General features: G+C 39.5%; 1 protein-coding gene across 1 annotated transcript; it reads right to left on the reverse strand.

The window, feature by feature from the left end:
* Positions 1 to 1775: 1775 nt before the first annotated feature.
* Positions 1776 to 19258, reverse strand: etfa (electron transfer flavoprotein subunit alpha). Its single transcript, XM_036535065.1, has 12 exons — positions 19135 to 19258; positions 17616 to 17765; positions 17281 to 17362; positions 17030 to 17112; positions 14976 to 15075; positions 13550 to 13660; positions 13002 to 13103; positions 12564 to 12632; positions 12350 to 12432; positions 7709 to 7774; positions 5715 to 5795; positions 1776 to 2312 (listed from the first exon to the last, which is right to left on the reverse strand). Exons 1-12 carry the CDS (start codon positions 19171 to 19173, stop codon positions 2277 to 2279), a joined length of 1002 nt encoding a protein of 333 aa, XP_036390958.1. The 5' UTR covers positions 19174 to 19258; the 3' UTR covers positions 1776 to 2276.
* Positions 19259 to 20640: the final 1382 nt, after the last annotated feature.

Genomic DNA, 20640 nt, shown 5'->3' on the forward strand with positions numbered 1-20640 from the left:
AGGTAATGAGATGGAGGAAGATTCTCTTTTGGGGTTGGTATCAAATATGTTTTGACAATACTAAATGGGTTCCAGGAATTCATTGTTCGGTGTCAACTGAAATTGCGATACGGGCCAACAGCCATATTGCATTAAGCAATTTCCTCCTTATTTGCATATCGCTGTAAAACACCTTAATTATTTATAAAGGTGAACTGTCACTACTAGAACCCACTGAATGAGTCATTTTGGATATTTGGTGGTGAGGATAATAAACGCTAATTAGCTATTTGAAGATATATTTAATTAAAAAGATAACGTGCTAATTGAATGTTTATCAGTATTTACAGTTTAAATTGTTAATTGATAACAATGAAGTCTTCATAACTATTTCATAAAGAAATGTGAATAACAAATGCCTGCAGTCGATGCTTATTTAATTTTAATTCCTGTGTAATAAGAATTAATGAGCACATTGTGTGTAAGTGATTATTTGGATCATAGTTCGAGTACGCAGTCAGTCTGTGTGTAGGATCATGAGAGAAACAGTAACCTCTGTCATCTCTGATCATTGAGATACACATGGTAAATGGGGGTAGAAAAACAGATACAACAGACAACACTGTTTTTCACTCTAAAGAAGAAAGAGTTGGACACAGATTAATTCCCAGAAAAGACACACTGTGCTGAGGGAGACAAACGCAGTAACTTTTACCAAGCCACGTCTGGGGATTTTCCCAGAAACATGGTAGATTCTCAGCAGTGTTCTTAAAGAGCACAAGTGTAAATAGTCAACAACATAAATTTACATAAATGAGCAGTGTTGCCAAAATCCACTAGTAAATAAAATACCTGAATCAAATACTGTATATACATAAACCATGAAGCAAAAGAAAGCATTTTGAGAACTAAAAGAAGTTTAATGCTTTCTAGGAAAAGAAGGATTTTTGAGCTAATTGTTGGGTTGGTGAACACCTTTACTTTCATCAATGTGTTTTGTCAGGGGTTCTCTGATGATACTATGCAGAAGGTGTTTTGGTCAGATACCTCTGAGAGCCTGATCATAATTGAGAACTGTAAAATCACCTTCCATAATTTAGTGTTTTCTGTTTTAAGTACTGTAGGGCAACAAAGCATTAATTATGTATTCCAACATTTTTCACGCCGAATAAGTCATGTCAAAATTCCAAAAAGAAAACCATTTTAAAAACCTACAACAGTATTTACTAATATTTTATATTATTTTATTTTATATTTATTTTATATTCAGATTTTTTTATATTCAGAAGTATAATATCTGGAGGAGTATTATACAGTGTTCATATTTCCAGAATGTCATTTTTAAATGAACGCTCGTCTACATTTTAAATGTAAACATTTGTGTTGCCATTTCAACTTTCAAAAAACGTGCTTTTTCTCCTTTATGTCAAATTATTGTAATTTGAGAATGAGCAAGTGGCTAACAATGGCAAAACATAAAAAAATAGAAAATACAAAATTGCATCCATTGAATCGCAGTATTTTCCAGCCCAGCACCAGCTCATACACATGGGAATTTATGAAGTATGACTGTTATCAACCACACTGGTAATCTGATTAATCAATCTGAACATCTGAACAAACATGAAGATATCCAAAATACATATTGAGTCCGCTAACATCAGTGCACCTGTTTTGTTTGTAAGGTATTAAGCTTTTAGTCAGTTGTATTTCTTGGAAATTACACAAAAAGAATGAAATGATCCAGCTTTGTATTCAATTTCCAACTTTATTTAACATTCAAACTGAAAAAGACAACCTTGAGTATAGTGGCAACAGTGGCTGTAGCAATGTGGCGAGACCATTTATTATGTGATCATTAATGTGTTCTGAGATCCAACTTTATAGCACCCTTCTGTAAACCCAGCGATTTAATGTAGAGAAGCCTCATTGGTGGCTTGTCATTCTGGCTCAAGGGATTGGCTAAGTCACTGGACAGACTGCAAACCCAAAAGACAAAGCTTAGTATTTCCAAAATTGCAGTACCCTTTATTACATTTTATTATGTACTAAAATACAAGAGTTGCAGACACTACTGGTTAACAGAGAAAATCTGTCTGAAATTAGAAAGGATTACAAAATCTTGGACCTCGGAGACTATTATGGGCATGTCTTACACACAAGTACTTCTTCCAAAATGGCGACGGTAGCGTGATAAGGCAGATTTATAACGTTGGAGAAAGATTCCAGTATGATCTTGGACATCCATCCTTTCATGTTGAGAATGGACAAGGGCAGGAGGCCTGGCTTGATGCTGATCACTTGCTCAAAGCCTCAGTCATTTCAGGGACAGCCTGGGAATAAAACACAGAACGTACTTTCAGTGTGCATAAAATAAGTTAATTTCAGCATTGACAAAGGGTACAAATTTCTAGCGTGAACTGCAAGGTATAACAATGCAAGTCCTCAGGATCTACAGGTTGATGGCAGCAGCATGGAGTAGTGCTTTCCAAAAGTGGACAGGGAAGCAGAGGGGTGTAAGTTAAACCTCCCAGAGCACTTGCCCTGACTTTCTGCACTAAAAATATCAGCAGCATAAATGAGTTCATTTTAATATGTCTAAGCTGAAGAAATACATAAATAGCTAAACTGCACCTCACAGGTAAACAGTGGCTAGGGGTCTGTTCCATGATTTATGAAGACACACGGACACACATGCATTCAGCACAAAGCCTGTGGTGTCACACTTTGACCCACAGCAAAAGCCAGAATTGTTACAGACAAAATTGTTATCTAGACTGTAATGCCAAATTGCACTGCATTATACTGAGGACTAACAAATATTTTATCATATTCTTGTTGTTCACTGGTATGTCAATTCTGTTTTATTTCACAATTGACATGAGGGGTATGTGATGGAATGGCTGTTTTAATGCCTCTGGTGAAAGGACAGGGATATTGTGCACATTCGCTGCTGAAGAGTGCCCTCGTAGCTGTCTGCACAGCATTATGTTTCTCACAGGACCAAAACAAAGAGTCTTCAATCATAGCAGTAATCCATTTTGTAATGGATCACAGCATTCATGCTCATCAGAGCTAAGGACCTCAGCACTCTCAGAGATAAATGTGATGGGTACCTGTTTTCATTGAGCCCAATGCACTGTTTTTATGCACAAGCTCACGTAACCTCAGACGGAAATACAACCATTTACATAATATCCACAGCGTGCAGATAATTTACTGATGGGGAAAAACAAACAAACAAACACACACACACACTCCTATTTTAAAGCGTTATCTGAGAACTGATCGCATGTAAGCTGATAACTGCCAGGTCACAGCTCCACTGCTGGTAGCTATTATTCCCGGTCACTTTTCCAGAGTTTGCTGAAACACCAGCGGCTATCACGCATCGCAGGAAGCTTAAATAAATGATGAAGTACAGCCAAACAAATAGGGCAAAAAAAGCCACAACTCATTCACAGTAAACAGTAGCCTCCTCTTAAGTGAGCGCCAGGCTGCTGGCACCCTGTCTGAAAGGGCCACGTCTTGGCAAGGAGAGCTACGCGTCCAAATCTGGAGGTGCTGGAACTCGAAGGGAACCACAACAAGGCAGCTAAGCATGTAAATTACTGGCGGGAGGCATAAGAAAATAAACGTGAAAACCAACACCGCTCGTTTGCATTAACTATCAGTTCCTTTTGCGGTTCAAGGGGCCGCCCGTTTCTCCTCCGCAACAGAGACCTCCCCGGCCGAACCTTCCGCTGATGAATCTGGGAGCTCAATAATTAAAGAGATCCGCATTTCCATTAGGTGGAATAATGCGTCGTACAAAATTAATCAGGGAAACGGTGTACATGTTGTTGCATCTGACTGTGGCTTTGTCCCCCAGCTTATTGAAATGTCTGTGTTTACCGGCTAAACCTCAGCCTTCGCTCTGGGACTGCTATTAACTGCTGCCAGCTGTCCTTGGACACTTCCCCGAGAGGGTTTGACACCAGCACCAGCCAACAGGTCTCCAGGTTGGGCAGCCAGCTGCCAAGTGAAGACCAGAGGCAGAAGACCCCTGGTCCTGATGTTTCTTCCATGCAAACCTGCCGTTACTTAACGGATTCAGTTATTAGCCTGAGTGAATGCAGGTGGCAAAGGTTCTGAGGATGGTTGGCAGTTGGCAGGAGCTGACAACGTCTGTGGGATTACACAACTAAAAGCCTGCCTATCTCTGGTCTTGAGTGGCACACTGAAATAAGTGATATCTTTCTGGTTAATATTAATGACAACGCTAAGAGTCCAAGACAACTGATTTCAGGACCGAGACCAAAAATTCATCATTTGAAGTGGCAAAGCAATTTTTTAATGTCGTTATTCCATTCAATCATTACGCAGATTGCTTTCATTAAACATGATCATTTAGTTAGTACTGTGACCAAAAAGAAATCCATCAAATTATGTAATCCCACCTACAGTGAAAATGAGAACATACACTAATAGGAAAACTAGGTATTATCTTATGGGATCATACATCAAAACTACGTATTACAATGCCTTGAGACTCAAGGGAAATACTTAATGGAGAAAACTTAATCATTTATATGAATCCAACAATTTAATAAATATTCCACCACCAGGTTGCTTTTAATGTGGCTTTGTCTCTCAGTGTGTGCTTTGGTTTGACAGCTCGGGACTTTGTGCTGGCATTTCAGAGACCTGTACAGCGCACAAGTGCTGGTGGGAGTTGGAAGATCAACCATGAAGAACTTATTGGGCGTATCAGCACTGACCATCAGTCACACTCCTTAATAATTAAAACCATTAATTAATAAAGTCTCAAAGGGAACCGCTTTAAGAGCATAAAGGTCCCATGATCCAACTGACAACCCTGACACACTCACTAATGAAAAAATGAGCATAAACTTATTTGACTGTACTGTTCAGGCCTGCACAATGACACAGTACAGAGCTAAAGTTCCTTCATACTGCAAAACTTGAGCTTTTAATAAAGCAAAGAAACAACAATGTAAAGCCCAAATCCCTCCCCCCATTCTAAGAGGGCTGGAACATTAATGTCAGGGACCCTAAACCCTGAAGATTCCCATGAACCTGTTGTCTTCAATTTGCCTGTCAGAACTGCCTAGATCACACAGAAAGAAACACTAAAATTTTAAATGCTATCATGAATTAGAGAGGTGCGGCAAAAATCATACAGGCTGAACTCAGATCTGTGCACAGTCCAGCTCTATAGCACTAGCTCCAATAAAGACACACAGTATGGATAAAAGCCAGACCAGGTGCGTGAAAGAGCAAAATGCCCTAGAGTGACAACAAATGTATCATATTGGTCCATTTATTCACTAAATCAATTAAAATAGTAAGCGACCGGATAATATAATTTTACAATTCAGTGTCAGCATGTCATTAAAAAAAACTTTTCAGAAAGCTGAAAAGTTTTATTGAACCTTAGCTAACTCTGTTGAGCATGGAATAGTAATGCAACTTCTTTTTATTACTGCCCTCTTTCACTCGAGCTACTTCAGCAGTACGAACTTTCCGTAAACCTTTCCTCCAAAAGCAATTATGCGCTTACTCAAAGCATTTTAAAATGTTAAGCGCTTTATTAGATGCATGAGAAAATAATGGTCTCTTGTCTTTTCTTCATTTGTTGTGTTGCTTATGCCTCTTTCTTCCATGTTCATGCAATTAAAAGAAAAACTTTCATGAGAATGGAAAAGCACATGCCATGCAAACACATATCTCACCTTGAAAAGATCAGCAACTAAACCATAGTCAGCCACCTGGAAAATTGGAGCTTCTGGGTCTTTGTTGATGGCCACAATTGTCTGTAAAAATAGATTATATAATGATTCTCAAGATGTACAACATAAGCTGAGTCACTAGATCTTCAGGTAGAGTAAACCAAACTAAGCCAGACAGGACCAGCAACTACCAGGGTTAAGGTCATATGGATCTGATTTTGCACTGAAAACAGTTGCATTAGTTAAACATTTATGACAAGTCTGTTTTTCTTCTCTAAAATTTGCAAGAGAGCAGCAGACAGAAAAAATATCAGTAAAACTAATCCCCTTTGTCATTTATAAATAACATTTATTCTAACCTTGCATATAAGAATATTAATGTTCAGGACCCCACATAATGCTAAAAAAAATTCACTGCATGCTCATCTGCTGTACATACTAAAACGCTATGCTACCCTATTAAGGCTGTGCAGAGTTCTGTAAATCAGAGTCAGCAGCACAATAGCATGAAAACACAATAAAGGGCATTTTCAGGGAAAGAAAAAAACTACTAAAATACTACTGTACTCAAATTATTTCATAAGGCATCTTGTGAATTACTCAGCACATACCTCACTATGATGCTATTTGCATACATATGGAAATGGAAGAAAGTCCTAACATGAATAAATGTGATTATAAAAGATTGCTCCTGCATAATCATGGGGAGTCTAATATTCAGAAGGAATCCCAACTAGAACACGCTTTCAGGGTTCTCTGAAGCAAGAGGAAAGAAATCCAAATTAATTATACATCATTCTTTAAAAAGCTTCTCAGGTTCCCTTTTTAAAACATATTTCTTAAGTGCACACAATCCCGCCTCAGACCACTGCTTCCACGGACAAAATCCACTCAGGAGACTGTTGTCATGGCTACAGAAGAGTTTTTACATTTCACATTTACATAAAGCAGTTTTCTTCTGGGGGAGAATGGTACTTTCTCCCACATCTCTTGTGATGAAAGTGGGTCACTCTGGCAACAGAAAGGTATGAAAAACTAAACCAGGACTACCTGGTAGAGCTCTAACACTTACCTACATTCTCCACGTTAAAAGAAAACCATATTCCTAAACTGATTTTCTTCCAACAGTGAAAAACAGTTATAAGTATTTGTTCGGTGACTTGAATAACACCACCTAGCAATCTTGTTTTAGTAATTCAATTTGTGTTAATATCTTCCAAGTCCCTAATGCTCCTCGTTTTTTTAATTATTTTCACACGTTTAAGACTGGACTTGCATCCAAATTTAGCAATTTTATCGTAACTGTGCAGTTCCATCTCTGCAGTGTAGAGCTCCTCCCAACCACTGGCATGTCTTTTTAATTTTTTACATCACTTTTCATTTCTAGAGTCTGTCAGATAGCTCTACCTGCTGTCCAGCTGATAATGCTGATGTTTGTTGAATAAATGTAATTGGTCTGGCTTTATCTTTTAAGGCTGAGACTGTTATCTTGGGCACAGCAGGGTTGAACTGCCCACTATAATAACCAATGCAAAACCCTGACACATAAATTACTAGCCTGCATTCAACATTAAACTACAAGTTCGGCTGGTAATTATTGTGCCTGATTGGAGAATAATCTATGAGACTGCTTAAAATAAATTAGCATATTTACTCTCTTACAACTTAAACTTACTTACCCTTACTAAGAGGTTAGCTGTAACATTACAGATACTCACTGCTTGAACACCCATCACATGCTCATGCATGATATTTATCAATAGTATATTCAGAAGACCAGGGCTAAATATTTAAATACTATGTATGATAAAATACTGTTTCCACTGTGTGGAAAATTGATTACCATTTTGGAAGTATATTCCGTTTCACCTGGGATTACAAATTATATGAGGATACCAATTGCTGTTATTAATAACAACATGTAAAAATCTTAAACCTGACGCTCTGTGTCTATATAAGAATATAACTGCCACACAGAATTTTTGCATTTGATGTACCTTACTGTCCTTCATCCCAGCCAGGTGTTGAATGGCTCCAGATATACCAACAGCAATGTACAGTTCCTGGAAAAACACAAACATATACTCAATCCAGATATATCAACTGCCACGTACAGCTCCTGTAGATACAGATATAGATTTGTATGTATTTTATGTAAGTGAGAGGAAGGGGAGAGGAAAATATGGTACAAACTCCAGTTTAGCTCCGATTAATGTGTATTGCTGTTGTGAAACTATATAAAATTCACAAACGGTATCAATCAAGCACAGCACAGCAATTTGACTTCATTTACACTTTGGGGTACCAAGTTAAATGAATACAAGACAATTGTTGCAAATACGTAAAATGTGAACTATAAAATGAACTGAAATATGTCCTCCTCAATGTAATTAAATTGCTCCAATATACTTTGATATACAGCCACTTTGTTACAGGAACACATTCAGTGTAATCACTCCCTTCCACACAGCACCACTTGCCAAGCATAAGCTAATCTAACATGACTTGAAGACCATGTTGACTACAGCATTAACTGAGAGGTAATTATGAATGCCCAGGGCAGCTCTACGGCAAGAACAATTAGTAAGTCAGGGGCGGAGCTGAAGGTAGGAACATCTTACAGAGGAGATTAGAATTTTATCAAACCTGGGTACAGGCTGACCAACTGGCACAGTCAAACAACAAGACGAAAATCATCAAGTATAAATGGGATTCTGAAGAATACAATGAGTTTCCCAAACACACATTTCAACTGTTGTGTTGAGCAACACGCCAATATGTTCACTGGACTTTGCTTCTGGACAAAACACTTCACATCAGTGGAGATACCATTTCATATTTTGAACTAACAAACTAGTACGAGTAGTATAACTACCCAGGTTGTGGCAGAAAGTTTTTTTTTTTCCCCTTTATCTGCAAATTAGTGTAGGTTAGTAATGAAAAAATAACAAGAATGTATTACAGCTATTAGGACCGTTGTAGAATGCAGTTATTTCACATTCAATGGTCTCCCACACCACTACACAGAAAACTGCTACTGTGCTCATATCCCAGCCAGTGCACCCTCCCTACATTGCTGGTGTCCAGGTATTTGACATTATCTCTGGGTATTTACCTATGGACTGAAAAAGTGAATTATTTTTGAGCACAGTAATGTGACATGTTGACTGAATGTTTGCAACATAAACATATACATGATAAAAAATGGGAATCTCGTGTAGCAGTTATCTTTCTCCTTTACAGAAGTGTGGTTATCTGTCACTCAAGAAACAAGAAACAAGAAACGAAACCCCACGAAATCTTCACAGAATGCAGTAGGGTACTGAATCTGAAAGCCATTTACTCATGGCAGCTTTGTGGCTCAAACTAAACATGAACCCCGTTATTGATAGACATGCTGATGATTGCTGACCAAAATCTCTCACAACAGTTTAAAATGCGTCAGCAATTGTGAAAATTGTAACCAGATATAAACACAGGTTATGTCATACATATGAAAGTGAAAAATCCCCCCTCCACCCCATAAATAAAATACTGTACATACAACAACACTCAGGCCTTAAGAATTGACGCTTAGGCTCTGTACTAAAACTGACAAACTCCACTGCATACATTACTACATGTATGGGGTACAGAATTGCTGGCTGCCTCCATGTTGTTCTGACACACCATAGCCAAATGCCCCTCCATGACAGGCCCAAACCTTGCCCTGGTGCCTAAAGCAAGGCTTTTGGAGGGCTCTAATCATGCAGCCTGGGAAATTACTCTTAAGAGGAACGCTTAGGGTGTCTGCCACAGAAAGCAGGGGCCCAGCACCATTTCCACTTTTCCTCTGGGGAGCAGCACCACATCAATTGCTTTCAGCTAAATGCACTCACATATGAATATTTCAGTACGATTTAATGTTTCTGCGCCGGCCCCCAAGGAGCAGAGCATCAATTTGTGAACACGGTTCTGCTGGAGTTAAAAGCCAGGCCAGATAATACAGTATGAAAGCCCCTGTCAATCCCGAGGTTTTTTCAAAGCACAGGGAGTAAAGAAGAATAATTAAAAAAAAAAAAAAAAAACCCACCCTCCACTGGCCCCTGGCTGCATACAAACAGCTCTCCCAAGTTTTGCACTATAAACTACTTCCGGACAGACTTTCTTTAAAAAAATAAATAAATAAATTTCTACACAAACAGGGCGGACAGAGGAGCAAATGGCCAGACGGCGTTCCAGACTCGTCACTGTTCCCCCAGCTCCCGTCATCTGCTGCTGCCCAGGCCCCTCACAGCTGTCGAGAGAGGCGCAAAGAGCACCGCGCACCTGCTCTCCTGTTAGCAAAACGCCCAAAAGTGAGGCTCAACCCTCCGCGTTCGTACAGCCCCGGCCTTCGTCCGGGTGTGAGAACACAAGTGCGCTACACGCGACGGGGGTGCTTGTGCTCCCAAAGGTGATCGAGCAGGTGGGCCGCACCCGCTAACGCATGGAGAGGAAACAGGGCCACCTGACACTGCTGCCCAAGTTCAGTGGCACCAAGCTGCCCTGTAACAATGCTCATCTCCTGCATTCAGCCTCCGAAGACAATACGGAGCCAACAAGATACTATAATTCACAGTAACATTTTAATAGCTACTTTGTGGCCAACCCTTTGTTATACCTATTTCCAAGACACTACATTAAGCAGACGCCAGAGTGACTTCCGGCAGAAGACGTCCGTTTTACATGTGTTGCAAGAAGCAGAGTATCTGTGGGAACAAAGTGTGTACTTAATCAAACTGACAGAATCCTGTCAGATATCTGATGAGCAGGACACTTCCTAACACCCCAGCATGCTCCTTGGCCTTGCACCTCCATTATCATCAATACAGACAAATTTACCATAAAAAAAATGATCAACGGCTTCTTGTACTCCTTTCAAAAACAACAGTGAGATGCTCACACTCCCACATGACTGCAATATTTTTCCCTGCAGAGGTTGTGGGATTGGAAAGTGTAACCACAAAAAAAAACTAAGACATTGAGAGTGTTTATCACATCACACTGAGAACCCCTTACACGCGTAAACTTCAAATGCTAAAAGAACGACAAACTGCATTATTAACCAAAAAATAAAATAAAATGAATGTCTTTATAGGGATTGGTAATTCCAAATTCAAACTGTGAAGTGTTACACAACTCACAAGTTTATATATGAGCAAACAAGAGACATCCAGAAAAATCCTACAAAAAGCAACACTGTATATATTTCATACATACAGAAAATGTAAAATAAAGTTAGAGGCCACCATCAGTATGCACATTTATATTTCTCTCAATGGGATTAGCTGAGGTGTTGCTCTCCTCATTAGCCTGACAAACACATTCTTGTCAAGGGCTCTAATAAGTTAGAATAATGTTGCTCAGCATTGATGAGGATTAGGCACAGAAAGAATACAAGCAGTGCATTTGTAAAATAAAACAGACGACAGACAGCTACACTAATAAGGCAATAATGGGCCCCTCTTCCACAGCCAACAACGCAGGAATGCCTGCAGGCGGCAATCATAAATTAATATTAATTATTACGTGAATACTGCATTAACTCTGAGGAATTATGAATTATACATCTGCAACATGGTTCTACTTTCAGAGCAGCACGCATTATCGTTTGCGAATGACTGCTCATTTTTTCCAAAATTCTAGCTAGCTCTTCATTGCGGAATTTGACTTAACAAAGGTCTTGTATCGCCAACGTCTAAAAAGTATTTACAAAATGCAACGCTGGCAGCGATGCCTGCTTGGGGTGCTGGCCAGCTCACTGCACTTTCGCTCCTCTCGCTAATGGATCCGGTAAATCATTAAGGACCTCGGATCAGCCACTAACGAAATTTCAGGAGGTTAAACGGCCTTAATGTGTGGGTAATGACAGCTGGGACATCCCAGTTGAACAGCATAATGGAAAATTAACCTTTTTAAGCTTATTCAATTTTAAATCATGAAATAACACTGGATCATGAAATAACACTGGATCCCTCAATGATCTGTGACAGATCTGTCACAGATTTCCATACATATATACACACACACACACACACACACACACACACACTCTTGTGCACTTAACAGTGCACCAGATGTGTGCATCAAAGGAGGACAAAAATACCCTTCTTCAACTGTAACTCAATAATTTAAACTCTTACTAGAAGACAAACAAACAGCATAACAGTTCAGATTTCATCAATTCACATTCAAATAATGCACTACAGGAATAAACGGTACAGAATACTGACAGCATATTTTATTGTTTCGTTCCCCCACATTAATGTAATTCCATTATACAGCAACAGTGACTCATGTTCTAACCTTTAAAACAAAGAAATATATGAACACTGTCTTCAAACAGGACTAATAAAACAACCCAGATTCTGCATTCAAATTAGGCTTCCTTTTTCATATGATTGTTAGCTCTAATTGTTATTCAGTTTTACTTGAGAGTAACCCCCATATTCCAGCATTTCAGGAAGTTCAGTCACGACATTTTCTGTCACAAAAATTAGTGTGTTTCGGCTCCACAGCTTGGACAACATTGCCTAAAAGATTTCACGTTTAAGTTTTTTGCTGCAACACAGAGGCTATGAACGAGAAGCGGCAGTCGGCGTTACAGTGTTACTCACCGGAGCCACAATTTTGCCAGTCTGCCCAACCTGCATGTCATTGGGGACAAAGCCAGCATCGACAGCCGCTCTGGACGCACCAACTGCATTGAGAACATTCAGTACAAACTATTAATATATCTGTTAACACTCGGGTCGCACAATCAAATCATCAGCCTCCTGCCTCCACTCACACAGCTGTGCATGTGCATGACCAAAAAAAACAAGCCTCTACCTGCAGCGTTCATCTTGTCAGCCAGGTCGTACAGCAGCTTGAAGTTGTCCCCACTCTTCAGCCCTCTGCCTGATTGGATGGATGTGAGACATAGTATGGTTAGGCCAAACAAAAGCAGGACTGGCTTTGCAACAAATGCAGTGAAACTGTTTTATTAAAACTGATTAACATATGGTTTCACAAGCTGGTCACATGTTTGACGCAAGGAGGTAAACTGCATTTTAATGCACAGCACCAAAGCTATACACAGGACTGACACAAAGATCTCCTTCACAGTGAAAATTCTGTGGCTACCACTGAACGTCCGACCGCAAGAACTCTTTAACACCGGCACACGCAGAATGCGTATCTTCGCAATCTAGTGTATGAGGGGGTCTGCTGTTGCCATGGTGAAAGATCGCTTTGGAGTGTTTGGGGCAGGCTGTGAGAACCACGTACCTCCTGACACCACCACCTTGGCGCTGGTGAGCTCTGGACGGTCACTCTTGGTCAGGGTCTGCTCCAACCATTCGGACACACCCACAGGAGAAGAAGGGGAGACTGCAACAACCAACGATTGAAAGGTCCAATAAGATACGCATCTCACAAAACTGACCACCACTTGCAGCATGTTTCCCTCCTGTCCTCAGGACTTTAACCCGTCTGTTAAAAGCAGAATGACTTCACAACAGTATTCTTCATTTTAAAATGTTTTTACTTGCTTTAAGAAATAAGGCTAGCAAGCAGATTCAAGTACGAGCTGAGGTTTTACACACATGAGAACAAATATGACACTCGTTTTCACAGGACGCCAAGAATTCCCACAATACACAGAGCATGCAAAGTGACTTTTTCCATGTATATGACTATACGACTGTGACTTTTTTCCTTTGTATGGTGCCTTCAGACAGTCAGCAGCCCAATTTAAAAGTAAAGGAATGAATAAATGAAAGCCGCGCATGCCTCTGAGTGATGATGTTTAACAGCTGAGTGTAGGAGTACTCTACCTTCCTCAGTGGCTAAGCTGCCTCCTTCCGCCGCCGCCGCCTCAAACGAAGTCCCTCTCACCGTGAGGACCTTGACGGGCTCGTTGCACTTGACCGTGCTGAGAGCGTTCCCTGCGTGGAGAAACGAACACCAGCACACTCAGGCCACGACCACTCCATCCCTCGCTCTCGCCCCTTTCCCGTTCAGGGAGGAAAGCGTCAGACATTTGGAAAGCGAAGGCACTGCAGGGGATTACACAGGCGTTCACGTCGCTGGCAACTGCACCTCGTGTGCATGCTGTGCAGCAATGCCAAACAGGTCACAGTAAAGTGATGAGAACTTGCTGTGATGACTGAGGCAATGAGGAGACCCACTGTTAGGACTGGAAATGCAGCACTATTCAACCTTTGATAACAAATGCAGAAATTCTACTAGTAATCTAGTAATCGGTGTCTTTTAAGTGAAGGTAGCAGAACTGATGACACCATATAGGGGATCACTTGGTCAGGGATGAAGTAATGTTTCAGAAGTCAATAAGTAGAATGGGTCTACTAAATACATTACTATGCTTCACTGACCGTAAAAAAGTGCCAGGTTTCTGAGAGACTAACTACAAACATTATTCATTCCTAAAACAGTACAAAAAAAAAAAAAAAACAGAGTACAAAATACTAGTGTACAACTGGGACAGAATGGAGACAAAATGTCCTACTCGTTTCACTCCAAAACATTTTTGAGCTAATGTTCCCATATGAAAAAGTTCAGCACAGTGGTTCAGGAAATGCCCGAATTAATTCTATTCCAACCAGCAATGACCAGACCTTGCCAAAGATTAAATGGCTAATTTCATTTAAAGCCATTTATATTTCATGATTTTATGAGCACAATCAGATCAGGTCAATGCATAAAAGCTCCTACTGGGAGGCGTCCAGAACCAAGTCATGGCTGAGGTTGCCAAGAGTGGATCTTTCACAGAACCACAGCACAACTGGGGTTGCTCGGAGTGGATCTTCCATAATGATTTCTGAATAATGAAAGCAAAAGCACATGCGTGCATCTTGTTGCTTCCCAAACCTAAGCACCACAACCAACTTTACATTGGCACAGCCATTGCTGACAACTGCATCAATTACCTACATTTTAGAAAAGATTACATGTGTGACAATTCACCTCAGTTAGTACCTTAAGATGAATAATGTTGTTGCCAACATTCAAGAAAACCTTAGATCATCAAGCCCAACAAAAACCACACTGCTTTCCATAAGAATGCAGTTTAACAGCACATTTTAAGGAAGGCCTGCAAATAACTTTGTGTAACTGTAGGCATGACACTTACGAGATTTATATTGCTGCTTATATTGCTGAGTTTAATGCTTGTATTTCAAACACTGGCTGCATTTGATCAAATGACATTAACAATAATACAAGGATGTAGAAGTCATTCACCCGCATAGATGGTTCTGACGAAAGTGTCTGGAGATTTGATCTCAATGATGTCTGAGATTGGAGCTACATCAAGCTTTGCAGCAACTCGGGGCAGGAGGTTCTGAAAAAGAGAACAAAACAACAACACAAAAATACACTTAACTAAATGAAACAACTGAATTCATGCAGTTAGTGGAAAAACTATTCCCACTGAAATGTTCACCATGGGTGGCCAACCAAACACTTTGCCAGTATTTTTTTTTCTAAAACAATACTAGATACCTTTTAAGGGTATAAAGAAAACATGGCAAAAGACAAACATATTATGAAAACATTGGAATGGTACAGAATATACTCAAGAATCAAGGACACCCTGTGTTTATTCAAAAATAATCACAAAGGACTACCGATTAAACTGCATGTACAATGCACACATACAAACACTATAAAATATTATGTGAGTTTATATATATGTGTGTATGTATAATAGTGTGTATGCTTATGTTTTCATTTCAGACTACTTTTACTACACATATAGAAAAAAACCAAACGAAACAGAATCCACCAGAAGATTACAACACGTTGTGCACAGCGTATTCGGCTATTCAGGGAAATCGAGACTAACATCCTGCTTCGGTCAATACCAGTTGGGTTATGATACACTAGATATTGTTTAATGCATTGTAATTTAATTTAAATACCATTAGATCCGGAAGCTGACAGTTCTATTGCAGAATGACAGATTACAAAACTTCTAATTGAGGATAGTACTACACTTACTGAAGACACTCTTCTCACACAAGTGAAATGCAATGTGAATCACAATGCCCCACCAGTCTGGAAAGATTCAATATGAGACTACGGAAGGTGGGCTGATACCCACCTTCCCATACAGAATAAGTTTAGTTGTTAAGCTGTTAAGTTTAGAAAATATTGCATAAATATCTTTTCGAAATGCATAAAAACATCACACTAATGTGTTTGATAGCGGTATGGCAGCAGACAACTTGCTTAGTGAATTACAGTATGGATTTGAATGAAAGGAAAGAATAGACACAAATTTCAACTGAAAGACAACCGTAAACACGACCATAATACAAGTAAGAAATAACATCCAAACCCACTACCGGGAGCCTCTCTGACCTTGTTTTTTGACTGTCAAACTTGAAAGTCAAGTCTGAAGGTCAATTAAGTTCTAGGGAACACCGAGGGGAGCCGTCTTTCATTGAAACCTATTTGTGAGTGGCCAAGTTAGAGACTGAACAGTGCCTCTGACAATGACCTTTGACCTTGTTATTTAAAAATCAATAGGCAACAGTGAGGATCTTGCTGAGGTTTATCAACACCAATGCACAACTAGCCATGTTAAGAGACAGAAAAACAAGTGCTGCCCCTTGCAACTTTGTTGGCAGGATATAGAAGTAACATGGTAAATCTCACAGCATATGTCCAATACAGTAACAGTGGAGAACATAACCAAGGGGAATAGGGGAAAGGTCGTCCTTGTTACGGAGAGAGGCTTCCTTCTTTCCTGTATACTGACCAATAGGTATATGCAGACAATATGTGAAAGCAGAGGACGAGGACTACCTGCTGCAGAGAAGAAAGCAGCTGTGGCTGACGGTTCGAACAGGATGGCCATCTACACTTATGACTGCACAGAGACACTCACGATGGGCAGCGGAATATGAGCATTACTGAATAAGCCAATCAGGGAAACCCAGTCCATCTACCTGTGTCTGCTGTGAATAATCCATGAGGTTTACTAAATCTACAGCACGCACTTACTCTAGCCCAGCTGTGAAGACAATTAAGGCAAACAGGTCTTGCAATATATATATATATATATATATATATATATATATATATATATATATATATATATATATATATATATATATATATATGCAAAAGACAGGCAAAATATGTATGCAATATACAGATTTTAACTAATCTGCAGTCAACACATATGACTTGTCAAATGTGTGCTAACAAATGCAAAGTACTTTAAATAAAAAGCACCAGGCAATCAATTTCATTGCTGTGTTCAGAAAAAAATGAAATCTTAATCTTACCTTCCCAAAGGCAGAGGCTCCAGCACAAATGTGTGTGAAGCTGAACTGCTTCTGTGTCGCCAAAATCAGGGGGGTCAGCTCCTCTGTAGAGAGTTACAAGAGGTGTGAAGCTGAGTCTTACATTTCACACCCCAACATGTTACTTTTGAGAACATTTAACAAAAAAAAACAAAAGCTGGCTCAATTGAGACAGAACATCTTAAGATCACTTGTCATCAAAACACTAAAACATAAAAAGTAAATTTACTCACCAGCCAGAGCACCCTTATATGCATCATGCTGGGCCACCAGAACTTTTTGGACTCCTTTAACTTTGCTAACTTCTTCTGCAACCTATTACAAGAAGAGCAAATTCATGCTTATTGTCTGAGAGTGGGAGAGAGAGAGAGAGTGTGTGTGTGTGTGTGTGTGTGTGTGTGTGTGTGTGTGTGTGTGTGTGTGTGTGTGTGTGTGTGTGTGTGTGTGTGTGTGTGTGTGAGGGGGTGATGATTGTGTAACAGTGCTTTTTTATATTCCAAAAAAAAATCTAGTATCATAGGCATAGTAGTTATTCATAGCTAAATAAACTCAAATAAAACAAGCTCACCTTTGTGCAATTTGTTCCAGCAACAAGACAGGCCACCTCCCCTCCTATTTTGCTGGCTGCAGTGATGGCGTTTAGTGTGATTGGGGTCAGTGTGTCATTGTTGTGCTCGGCCACCACTAATGTACTCTGAAATCTCTGGAACAGACTGGGCTGTCGGGAAAAAATAAGACAATTTTAGTGTAAAAATTTATTTTCAGTTCTTTCAACGTAACACTTGTGGTCACTTTCTTTTGACTCGGTTTCACAAGATGCGTCAACATTTCAGCATATTAGGCCCACCAAGCCTCTATGCATGCCGCTACACTGAGTGAACACCGAACAGTCAACTTATCAACGGGATAAACTTGAATCGTCCTTCAAAACCAGGCCATCACTTGATGCAACTGGCTGTATCTGCATCTGCGCAAATTTGCGGCCAGTGGATTTCTTTATCTTACAAGTCAACATGACTGTGTGTACTTAATTTCAGTGGAACACTGTCAAACAAAACAACGTTAACCAACAAAATTATATCATTTGCTCGACAAATGCAAACCCAGTGGCTTAAATTAGTGGTGTCGTTAAGAAACATTGTATGTTTGTAAGTTTAATTAATAATTCAATGAGTCACAATCACTTCGTTATAAACGTACTTTTACTTTGTGAAAATGACGATAATGTAGCTAGGTCAGCTGATACTACCCGAGTCTAAAGGCGTCCGTTTTCATTACCACATGATTACCGTTACCTAAATAGCTACTCGGCTACACAGCCACCGCTGCCAAGGTATAGCGAACAAATTCAATTTTGGATGACTAGGACGCTCATGCTGCTTAAATTAATAAACTTTTAATACTTCAGATCCCGGAGATGAAACTGCAGCTGCACGTTACTTGTCTAGTTTGCTAGTTACGGCAAACGGTGTCATGTCATATTTCGTAATCAACTGTTTGACTACAATGTTGTATAACAGCCACGTTAGCCAGCTAGCTGGTTAGCTCAGGTTGTGTAAGCGACTTATCCATCCGATTCAGAATCTTAAAAGTTTTCATTAACAGACCTTGCTCGTTAACTAGCTGGATAGTTTGTGCTTAAATGCATACAGTGTGGTTGGCTAGACAGTTAATTAAAGTGAAAGGTCAGAGTACATCTGACTAACTCTTTAACCTAGGCTAGTAGATTTGGCTAAGTTACTAGAGAGATGTGTGTGCCACGATCAGGTGTGTAGCAAGACAGTTTAGCTAACCTAGTTATGTCGCCGTGAGAACAGTTTTCTCTATCCGAATAAATGTCTTCACCAATCTACTCACTTTTCTAAAGTAACCCCAGCATTAGTTAGCTGAACTGCAGGGTCAGTACCCCAACAAAAATATCCGATGGTGCGAGAGGCCAGCTGGCTAGCTAACTTGTGTAACTGCCACTGACCTCTATTCACCTAGCAGCTAGCTAATCATAATTTTCATTTGTATATATCTAGCAGCAGTTTTGCACCTTATACAATACAGTGAGCTTCGCAGTAACCTAAGCTGTTGGTACTCACCAGTTGTCTCAGATTTGTTTTGTTAATTGCTTTATACATGTTTCACAATTTTTCCTTGAGCTTTCTGCAGACAGCACCTCCTTCCCTTTACGGGCATACAAACTGATGGAGCGTAAATAAAAGGACGTAACAGTTGGCTATCCTCTCGCGAGAAGTGATTCGGCTGCAGCTTCCGTTCAGCGAGAAAAACTTTATTTGTAAGATGATGTCTGGACTTTCTTGTAGATGGATAGAGCGCTACAGAAATAGACTATTGGAAGACGATTCATTTCGGTGGTCACTCACAGTCCCTCTGTTAAATTGATTTAGTTAAATTATATTTAGTTTTTCCTTGGAAATGGCTGTCTGTTTCGCTGACTAAATCTGCTTTTAGTAGAAATATTGCCACCTGTCCATTTTGTCTGGCATATAGCAATGCTCACTATTAATTGTTTAATTGTGTTGTAATTAATTGCATTGTGTGGTTATCTCTTGTAAGAGATAACCCAGAACTTACTCACAGAGATTGAAAGATTATCTCGAGGAAGGGGGGCTTCGTCTTATTTTTGATAAAAGAGCTGGGGATCACCACAGCAACCAAGTTCCCTGCAGTGCACGAGTAATAGTGCAGCGTTACGTTTCATCTCAGTTCAAGACTAGCCTATATTTTATGAAAGTTTGAGGTTCATATTTCTGCTTTTAAACAGATCCAGTTCTTTTCGTAGAATTCAGCTACATTATATCACTGCAATTCCAGGCTGACCAAAGAAAGTCGCTTGTTGCATCCAGAAAGTCCCAAGACTCGTCAATTTCATGTGTGAATCAATTCAGCTCGCGCAGTTGAATGTTCCAAAATAGTTCTATTTTTCTTTTAAATTATTTTTTTCAGGGGCTCCGCGGGTTCATTTTTTTCCATTATAATATATTCTATGTTTATTTATTGTATGCACATTATCTACAAATATTAAATTAAATATTCTCATAACACTCGCAGACGACTATGACCTCAGATAACACGTCTGTTCCTCAGAAAGACCAGATTTTGAATATGCATTCATCTGAGTGGCATATGCTGACCCCAACCCAATTTCCCAAATCCTCTAAAACAGGATATCAAACCTGTTTGGCTCCGGCTCTTACATGATAACGTGCTTAGTTTAACGATAATAATTAAAGGTTACTAAGATAGATGCATAAGTTAAATAGCCTACATGTGAAATGAATAAAATGTAAAGGAAAATTGCTGTTTTGTAAATTACAAGTATATCCGTCCGGATCATGAAGGTTAATTTAATCTATCTTGAATTATCTGAATCGTCAGTGGAAATGGAAAATTCTTAGAGTGTTTTTGTTGATAGCCTATACCCGGCCAGTCGAAATGACCATCTAATCCAGCACACGTCAAGCCGTTTTCATTAAACCAAGCAATCATTCAAACAAGTTCACAGTTCAGTTGTTCTCTTAGTAAAGATAGTTTTATCAAACAATTCTTTTTTAAACAAATGATTCATTGTTGATGTATTTATC

This window comes from Megalops cyprinoides, chromosome 8 (genome assembly GCF_013368585.1).
Source record: "Megalops cyprinoides isolate fMegCyp1 chromosome 8, fMegCyp1.pri, whole genome shotgun sequence".
In the NCBI taxonomy this organism is placed as follows: domain Eukaryota; kingdom Metazoa; phylum Chordata; class Actinopteri; order Elopiformes; family Megalopidae; genus Megalops; species Megalops cyprinoides.